This window comes from Limulus polyphemus, unplaced genomic scaffold (genome assembly GCF_000517525.1).
Source record: "Limulus polyphemus unplaced genomic scaffold, Limulus_polyphemus-2.1.2 Scaffold89, whole genome shotgun sequence".
In the NCBI taxonomy this organism is placed as follows: domain Eukaryota; kingdom Metazoa; phylum Arthropoda; class Merostomata; order Xiphosura; family Limulidae; genus Limulus; species Limulus polyphemus.
Genome location: NW_013665699.1, coordinates 545,440 through 555,854, shown reverse-complemented (window position 1 = coordinate 555,854; position 10,415 = coordinate 545,440). Strand labels below are relative to the sequence as shown.

The 10,415-nt window shown below is 30.9% G+C and overlaps 1 protein-coding gene and 1 long non-coding RNA gene across 2 annotated transcripts in view; one reads left to right on the top strand and one right to left on the bottom strand.

Moving 5' to 3' along the window:
- LOC106468571 (E3 ubiquitin-protein ligase RNF115-like) overlaps positions 1-10,415 on the top strand; it is a 30,538-nt gene that overhangs the window by 10,429 nt on the left and 9,694 nt on the right. The window contains exons 2-5 of the mRNA XM_013929009.2: positions 88-158; positions 5,032-5,077; positions 6,343-6,584; positions 8,636-8,676. Of these exons, the coding sequence (XP_013784463.1) occupies positions 88-158; positions 5,032-5,077; positions 6,343-6,584; positions 8,636-8,676 (400 nt within the window). The remainder of the gene's footprint in view (positions 1-87; positions 159-5,031; positions 5,078-6,342; positions 6,585-8,635; positions 8,677-10,415) is intronic.
- Positions 6,435-10,415, bottom strand: part of LOC111088206 — a 27,510-nt gene continuing 23,529 nt past the window's right edge. Inside the window, exons 2-3 of the long non-coding RNA XR_002612808.1 lie at positions 9,935-10,058; positions 6,435-6,521 (exon numbers count right to left, since the gene is read on the bottom strand). This is a non-coding gene — a long non-coding RNA (uncharacterized LOC111088206). The remainder of the gene's footprint in view (positions 6,522-9,934; positions 10,059-10,415) is intronic.

Sequence of the window (10,415 nt, the reverse complement as noted above, 5' to 3'; positions counted from 1 at the left end):
TATATATATATATATAAAGTACTTTTTTTTTTTTTTCCTTGTGTATATTGTATGGAAATTTTTAATCCTTTGTAAACAATATTTCAGGATTACACATGCCCTCGATGTCAGAGTGGATTCATAGAAGAACTAAATCATTCAGCTGCACCACAAGAAAGGTAAATTAGTTTTACTAACTTTACCATTATATCATATACAATTCATTCACACACAATATTCTAGAAGAATCTCAAGTCATTAAAAAGATCTGTTTAGTTTAAAATGCTTTTGTCCACAATAATTTTTATGCCAGTAAATCTATGTTTACCATTCAAGAAATGTTTATTTGTATTTACAGATTTTTATTTTGAGAGAATTGCAAGTTCATTGTTAATTTATTTTTAAATGGTATATACTGAAAACTGGTATTTTACTGTTGAGAATTTCCTAAGTTCTAATGTAGCATGAATTAATAAGAGTTTTTCAGGTTTTGTGTAACATAACTGTTGATATTTTGTATTGATGGTTAATAGAGCTGGGCAGTAAGTAGAATTAGATAATTAATCATTTACATACAACTGATCTGTTATTCTCACATGAGACTTTGATAGTTGGAATAATCAAAAATTGTAATAATCGGAAACAATTTCGACAAGGTACTTTACTTCCGCTCACATGCATAGCTGTTCTCATTCAGTGCTGCCCTCGATCCACATGGTTTAACTGATTCTCATATATAAATTATCATGAGACAAACCTCCACCAATAGTAGTACCACACACCCACGTCCCATTATGGTATTCTACCTATCACTTCTTGTTTCGTGTTCAGGTGTTTTGTGCGATATGTTGTTGTTTTTTTTTGTGTGTGTGTATACTCTTGTCAATTTCTCACACCAAGTTTACTATATATTATACAATGGTGATATTTGTAACTTATTCCGAAGTTGAATTATTTTATATTTTTACCTAGTTATGGAACTTAATACTTCATTACAAATATTTTTTTCTTTCTGCCAACGTAGTTTTGTTTGGTTATTTATTTTGAATATGAATTCTAAGTGACCACTTTGGAATTCATATTTTCTATCAGCCTATTTACACTGGGGGATTATTGGCTTTAGTTTGTCGGGAGATTGATCATCCAATGAGCTGACCTTTGTCAGACTTAGACTTGAGTTTGGGGGCTCACACATTTTGAAATACAGTCTGCCAACTTTGGAAAAATAAGGTATTATACTGTGTTTTGGAATATTTTTACTGTTAATATTATTATCTGTAGTTATTTGGGTTCAACAACATGAGTTTAGTTAAATTGGTCAATACTCGTACTTATGTTCAGGTTTGAAATTAGTGTTGTTGTATCCTTTGTCCCATATTGTTAGATTAAGCTTAATATGAGTATTTGTTGTTTTAGAATTACCTGTAATTCATCTTACCCTTATATCATAAGTTATGTTAACTATATTGTTATTTTTTCAAAGTATCACATTTCATATGTATGTTATTGTCATTACACACTGACTTAATTTTACAGTATAACATCTGTTTCATTTTCGTTATTATTTATGTTGTATACTTCTTCAAATTGACTTTGTTTCTGGGGTCCCCTGGAGTCTGGCCCACACAAACTTCTCTTAATACTGTACATATTATTGTTAAGTTATGGTTTTAACTTGGAGCTTAGTGATATACTTTGTCCTGCACAATTTGATTAGGCTTAACAAGTGTTATTTTCGGTTTACCTGTAGTTCATCTTACAGGTAAATTGATAATTAGGTTAAATATCTTCTTTTCTTCAAGACAATGTCTTATACCTATGTTTGTTTCACTACACACTAAAATTTACATTATATTGACTATTTCATTGTTATAATTCTTAATAATTTAGACTTCTTACAATTAATCTAGTTTGTGAGGACACTTGGGAGCTAGAGTTTGCACTACATTCTCCCGACAATGCTCGCCTTCCTCCTACAACCGCTGAACCTGTTTAGGACAACCTAGATTTAGTCAGTTTTCCGCTGCCTGATTGTGGCTTTCCTTCCCAGTCTTCTACTGTAGAATCTGCTAGTCCTACCTCAGCCTTTTTTAAACACGTTTCACAGTATACTTTTCTCCTCCTTCCCCAGACATTGTTTCATGATGAGCATTTTTATCTCTCTCTTCTTCTTCTTTCTTTTTTCCTTCTTCTCTCTTGAGAGGGTACTTGCATGCCTCATCCTTCACTGGATTTGGTTCAATTTGCCTTTGCTTACCATCAGGCAGATTTTCTTCTTGATTGTATTACTTAGAATCTCGGTAATAGTTTGGTAGAATAGCATAGAGGGAATCATATGAGTCACGTGGGTGTGTCGCACTACTATTGGTGGTGGTCTGTCGCATGATAATTTGCATGTGAGAATCAGTTAAACCATATGAATTGAGGGGTGCATGGGAATGAAAGGCTTATGGCCTTTGAAAAAAAAATGGAAATAGAGGGCAGCACTGAACGAGAAAAGCTATGTATGTGAGCGGAAGTAAGTACCTGTCGGAAATATACTTTCATTGTAAGAAAATTATATCTTTGATTATTTGATAATATTTTTGTAAATTTAATCATAATTTTGATTTATTGTTTATTTTCCATGGCGCTAATCAACGTAATTGAAGCTTTTAGGCAATTGGTTATATTGATTAATCAAGTTAATCACTAAATCTTATGAGTATCATATACATTCTGATCATATCATTTCTCTTGAAATACTTTTCTCTTTTTCCCATGGTAACTCAATTTTCTATAATTACATGTAAGTGCAAACACCTACAAAGGATCTTTTAGGTACTGTGTTGAAATTTTTATTTATTTGGTGAAAAGGGGTTCTTTTAAAGAATGATGTAGATGAGGGGGAGAGTTTCCTGGATTGGGAGAAGAGTATCACCACAGTTGTTTTGCTTAGTTCATCTTCCAAGTTCATGTACATTTTCATTTTTTCTTCTTGTACTGAGCCAGAACACATTTAACTTTACAGGTAGTGGTTTTTCTTATGATAGAAAATTAATTTTTCAACTAATGTATTTTAACTTGTCACAAAATGCTAATTACCCAAAAGGATTAAGTTGTAGTTATACACTGTAAATGGGAATAGCTTCAGAAATTCTTTAATGACAAAAAGTATTTTCATTTTTAAACATTCTTCTATAGTTTTATACATTAAAATGCATGTTGGTATATGGCTTTGTTTTTTACAAGGACTCTAAAAATAAAAGTCACAAAAAAATACCACCAATATTGTAATTAATCTCATTAAATACTGCTTGTGTTTTTTTTTTTTTTGGTCCGTTCTGTTGGAACAGGAAAAAAAAGTACTCAATATGGTTTGATATGTGAACTATCATTGGTAGTGAATGGTACAAAAATCTTCAAGTTGAATGTTAATAACAGGCTTGGGATGTTGAAGTTTCACACAGTTCTTATTAATATAACATACAACATATTTATGGGTATGTAAAAAAAATTAAAATTTGAGAGGGTATGGTGTGAAACATATCGGACATTTGTTGAATTGAAAAGGAATGACTGGTACAGAACATGGGAACACTTGTGAAAGACAGGCACACACGCATCACATGATAGCTTCACTAAGCACATAAGAGATATATTAAAAATGGATATCATATTGGTAAATTATTTATTCATTAATTCACTTATATAGTCTTTTGACAAGAGGTAAAGTTGTACACTAATGTCTGAAGTTTTTACAGGTTTTGATTTATTGTGCAATGCAGTACAAGACCACAGTTAACATATGCTTTACTATTGTATATTTTTATTGTTTTAGATCTATATATATATATATATATATATATATATGATGCTTCTAAGGAAGGTTAGCACAGAAAGAACTTGGTTTGCAGTATGAATCAATGAATTTTTGCAACAATATTCATCATTTTAGTTTATTCATGAAAGAGATTGTTATCCAAAGAAACTGGCTTTGTGTAGATGTGAGTCACATCTTGGTATAGATTTTGAGAATATGTAATTTGTAAGCCTTTATAGCTTTCCAGCTACATCTAGTTGATAAGGTTCCAAACTGCAATCTTCAGCAAGTGATTACCAATAAGAACTTCTGAGAAAGGAAGGGTATATAATATGTCAACCGCACCATAATTGTTTTATCCAATGCTGGCGAGGCTTTTTCCCAAATATTGTGGCTGTTCAGGTTGGCTGGGATACGACAGAAATAGTAGCAGTTGAGATGCTATTTGTATTAGCAGGCTGTGTTATGTTGTGAACTGAATAAAGTTGGTGAAATGTAATTTATTTTTCTTTTATTACATTTTAGGTTGGTATATTTATGTAAGTATATTCCATGATGCAAATTAACTGAATGTGTACGTGTTTGGCCTATTGGACTGAACCCTTATTTAAGAAGGAACATTGACTATAATTCCGAATTTACTATGTGTATCTATATGAAATTTGGAAGCTTCTTGTAAAATTACAACTTTGTTGTACATGAAAAAATTAGATGTTACAAAGGTGTTTGTACTCAAGATATATCTGTCAATTGATGAGGTCAGCGTGACTCGGGCTCTGACAATTTGGAGTATAAGGTGATTTTTGTTTGAAGAATAAAAATACTTTATTACTTCATATAATTTGCATAACCTGTAGAACCTCTAAAATGCATATGTACAGTTTTTTGTTTCATTATCCCTGTATATTGTATGTGGTATTTACTGTCTTCTACCATGAATTGGTGCTTAATGAGCAATATAGGGTAAAACAAAATGTTTATAACTCTGATGTTAAATATGTAATACCATGTTTAATGGCACCCTGTAGAAGGTTGCACACTTTGGCCTCTACCCATGTGAATAGGGTTAAACCACAACAAGATGAAAAAACCTTGAGTGCTATCTCTGAATAGCTTCAAAAACTTTGTGGAAAAATAAAAAAGGTGTAAATATATAGTGTTGTACAAGCCAGTAGACTTTGTATATTTGCCATCTAAAATCATTATACTTCTTATGGGTCCACACGTTTTTTTTTTTCGTTTTTTTCCAGTGAAGAATCAGAAGATGAAGTAGATCCAGCTGCTCAATTTGCAGAGGTAATTACTATCATTAAAAAAAGCTGTAAATGTTAAATATATTTGTATCGGTTAATGTTTCGTTTGTTTAAAAATCAAACAAGTCTTTTATTGCAAGGTAGTTGGCAGTGTGTAAATTTTATACGTCTGTGTACTTTTTAGCATAAGGAAAATATTAAGATATTGGTTATTTAAACATACCTCTACATATATTTTCCTACATTTATAATATTTTATTAAATGAATTGCTGTGGCTACTGCATGTTGAATTAAAAAGAACTCAAAAACTCCATAAATATTATATACACATCACCATTATAAGAGGCCTAACTCTATTTCTGTGGGTTGTTGACCAAAGCTGTGCTGATGAGCCTTGAATAGGCAAAACTGCAGTACATAGCAAAAGGTATGGATAATCAAAGAATGAATTAGGCCTTACATCACAGATTCTCTTTTCAAATTCACCTTTATTAAAGAATGCATTAGTTTTCTAAATCACAGATTCTCTTTTCAAATTTACCTTTGGTGAAAAAAGAAACTAAAATGTAATATATATAAACACATTAATTCAATTTTGGCAGAAGGATTGAGGACTAAGTAGGAGAACATTTGGGTGTTATAATAGTTTGGTTAGATAATCAATTAGATTTCAGCAACAGCGAGCTCCTTCTTTTTTTTAGAAATATTATATTGGAATTAATTGATTAACAATAAATGTTAGTTTTAGATTTCAGCTAAAGGTTGCATAAAATTAAAGTTTATAAATTTTGGCTTGTATACTTGAAACAAATTTAAATAAGTTTGTGTATGTTCACTCAGATTAGTTATCTGTTTATAATAAGAATCTCGTCGCGGGACTTGAAACTGCTTGGTCCTAAGAATCTAATAGTACTCCAAGCTGTTGACAACTTATGAAATTGACCTTAGTGCCATATTCTTCTGTTGTAATGTGTATGGCAGTGACAAAACATTTGGCTTTTTTCATGTCAAATTCTCAATATTTTCAAAGAAAAAATAGAACCTAAATAAATTTCTTATTACCATTAAGCTACATTAATTAAAAGAAAAGATGAGTTGTATCAACAGTCTTTAAGCAAAGATGAACTGTGAATTCATATAATATACTTAAAGGAATTATTGTTCCTTGTTACACGGTAGTAAGTAGAACATTGTAGAATTTTGTTTCTGTATATAGATCAAATATTATATGAATATTAAAAGAATATGTTTTAACATATACATGATATATATATATATATATATATATATATATTTTACTTTGCTAGCTCTGGAGTGCCAATACTTTCTTAGACACATTAAGAAGACTTGATCATGAACACAGCAGAGGGGAAACGTCCCGAGGGAATCAGCTCGATGGTTCTGGACCAGGGGATCCTTCCTCAAGTACAACACCTGCAGAGTCTACAAATCCTCGAGAAGTGAGAGGACCTCATTATCATCCTAACTGGAGGAGAGCGAGATCTCAGAATAGACAAAATATCCAACACTTCCGTCAACCCCTTGAAGGGTAAGTAAGCTCTCTCTACTTGTCTAGTACAGTAAAACTATCTTTAAATTGATATTAACCTAATAAAATATACATTTTTCATAAACTTAAAGAAATCCTTATTTTTAAATGTATTTACTCAATCACATTTTTCTTTTATTGATAAAACATCTTTTATGATCTAGCCCTAAAATTTATGGTAATATGAAATTACATAATAACAACACTCCTTGTACTCCAAATCACATGTTGTTTAATTACATTACTTTTTAGTTGATTGTTTTGATTAAATGATATAAACCTTAAAATTATATTATTTTCAGAGAGATGCACATAATATTTTTCTGAATCACTATTTCTCTATTCACAGAAACATTCAAGAGACTGACAAAGCATAAAGTAATCCATTCTTGTATTGATGTTTAAAGACATAACTCAAATTTCTCTTGTGCTGCTTTTGGATAGTTGTAGTTGAACTGTGAAAACCAGTACGCCATTATAAATACAGCAGTAAGAAAAAAATGAAATAAACCAAACTTACTGGCAGAAATTGACATAATATTGAACCAGTATTGCTAATTCAGTGGTAATAACATCCACCAGTATTCTATGTAATGAGATATTGCAACAGTTTAAAATGTGGTATATGCATTTTATTTTGTTATTCTTTTTATAAATTTTATGAGTTGGAGATTTTGTAGCACTGCCATGATGAGAGTTTACACTGAATTTATTTATTAGCCGTATCTGAAGCAGAGTAGAATACACAGCTATAACAAAGGCACCTTTCCTGCATTCACTCTTGGATATAAACTTATCAAACAAACACATTTTTTTTTTCACATGATGACATAAATAATTTTCAATTAAGGTATAACATTTGTATGTACACACACACATGCACATCATACATTTAAACAACATACAATAATTTGGGATTAATGCTTATATTTTGTGCTTAATTAGATGTAATTTTACAATATATTTTCTTTTTGATATATTCATGTTTCCCCCATTTTTTCTTATTGACCAACTTCTATATTAAACTCTTATAAAATGAAGTTTTTGTATCCATCTGAAGCACCTATATGCTGTTAGATGTTATCTACAATCTTATAAGCACATGTACTTGTTTGTTTATTACATCTGGGTCAAGTGAGTGAGTGAGTGTTTTTCTGTTTGCTTTACAATAGTGCAGATTGCTGTTGAACTTTATATTTGTAATTGTGCATATGAAAAAATAAAACTGGTAATGGTAACAATTTGTTTTTAAAGGTACAAAGTATATTTTCTTTCTTCTTTTTCCATTGTGAAAAGCATTATACTAACATAAATAATGTGTTGATAGTATTGATGATCCTGAAAAGTTTTATAAAATTATCCATAAAATGTTGTTATTAAATGGAACTGAAATAAAACATTTTAAAATGTAAGTTGGGTTCAGCTAGACTATTTCCAAATCTTCCAGATGAATTACATTCAGAGAGACTGCTTATTGTTTAAAAAAAAGTACCAATATTTACAAGACTTAACTAACTAACTATAATTTAATGGAAAATTCTAGGAACTATTATAAAGTTGTATGTGCTGTATTTATCAAAGGAACAAAAGCAAATTTAGTGTTTTGTAAAGCTAATAAAAAGTTAGTAAATTATTATTTCTTAAAAATTTAATAAGCTACCAGGATGAGATGTATCTACCAATTGTAGGTCATATGTTTGTTTTTGTTTTTTTTTTACTTTGTAGTTATTGATTAAAGAAAAAATTGTCATCAATGAAAATTTCTTCTAGCTGAGATATTAAATATTCATGTATATTTTGTTTGACTTTGTACCTTCTCTACAGCAGTAGGGAACTTGCACAACCTTTAATTTTGTCTGGTAGTTTGACCATGTATACCTCGTAGACTTGGATCTAGCAAAACCTCTAATATTGCAAGGTGCCTTACACATACACACAAAAAAAGAAAATATGTGAAAATCATAATATTTAATGAGTATTGAGGTTTATTATGAAAGATTAATTAACAAAAAGATGTGTGTAATGATAATTTTTACTTCTTTTTTTTTCAGAATTATTCATCAAATATTTTCCAACTTAACTGGTGGTACAGGTGAGAAAATATTTATCATTTTACTTGTTAACGCAGGATTTTTTTCATCAACTGGAGATGCCTTGATGACAGGGGTTGGACGTAAAAAATCCAAGACTTATCTGACTTTAGTTAAACTTGTACAGGATGTAGCATACGATGAAATACAACTATTACACTTTCCAAATTGAACAAAGATTTACTGAGTTATGACTGGTCATATCATCAGCAGAAACACTGTAGTTAATGACAGTAGTTCTTGTGTAACCACCATTACGTGAGTCGTATTTGATCATTGCTGCATCTGTTTTTCAGACCAAAACCCAATGGATCTTCAGCAGAAAACTCCAAGTCACACTAACTGTGACTTTGCTACTAGTTGGCATGTCGTCATCAATCACCATTATGCCCTCAATAACCTACATGTTCAAAGTTCCAAGTTGTGTAAATTGCAACTTGTGCAGTTGCTGTGGTTACAGTTACGATACACTCTTTGGTACAGACAAGGACAGTAATGATAGTAGTAGTAGTAATAACTATCCACCATGTCAGAAGATCAAGAATGTCTCCAACAGTTGATTAAGAAAGGTTGTTTAATTTGGTTTGAGAACTGGAAAAAAAAAGTTAACCAATTAGTTTATGTAACTGTTGTCGGTAAGGTGATGTAGCCATTCCAAAACCCTGTTTCTCTTTGACTGCTCATAACTGCCGACTGAAGAATGTTACAATCATATGATGTACATATTTGGATACAGCAGATTATGGATTTCCAATGGTAAGTGCAACACCTCCAACAAGCAATTGCCATAATTTCTTGTTCCTTGTCCTGCCATCCAAAAATACTTTGCCTCTGGTTGAGGGAGAAATCCTGTGTTAATATGCTGCACTATCTAAGTAGTGTTTTTTGATAAATTGTTATAGAAATTATGTGATTGCTTTAGTGTCTTTATGTTTAAAAGAAAATTTAAATGTCATGTAGGTAACTTGATCAAATTTCAGAGAAGTGATTTATGTGTTGCACTGTGGTAAGTATTGTTTCTGTTAAAGTTAGAAGTGTGATTTAAACTCTTAATATGATCATTGATGTTTTCAACCACTTCTCTCGTAACTGGCAAAAATACAGGTTTACTGTAAAAAGACCTCATTTTCTGGCTTTCACACACCCTCTATATCCTACTTTTTCAGGTTGGCCTATTTTTTGTTGTTGTTGTTACTGAAAATTTGTATTATTCCTCCTTTTTTTCCTGTTTCTGGGGAGAGGAAGGGGTTTGTGTGTTACCTTTTCAGGCCATTTGTTTGTAACAGGAAATTTTTTGAGTGAATTCTGACTGATGCAGAGGTTCCAAATTTTCCTGAAGAGGTTTCTTCCAGTTTTCTAGGCATTGTGAGATCTTGTGGTATATCTGAAAACATTAAAAAACCTGAATTCCTTAATGAAAAGATTTTTAATTACTAAATATTTATTGACTATATCTACCTAAATAAAATGTCACCCTTTTGCCCTGATATTTCACTATTTAGTTATGTATTTCTTTGTGGTAGAAGAATTTTACTCCAGCCAAAGCATGGTCTGTCCTTCCTCCAATTGTAATTCCAAACTATGGACCATAGGAAGGAAAATGACCATCAACAAGTACTTTATCCCTATAACATATTTACCCTGTATTACTTTTTTTAAGTTTTTTCAATAATTTCCATAAGTTATGTAACTTGCATATATATATATATATATATATATATATAATAAAACTAATTAAGTT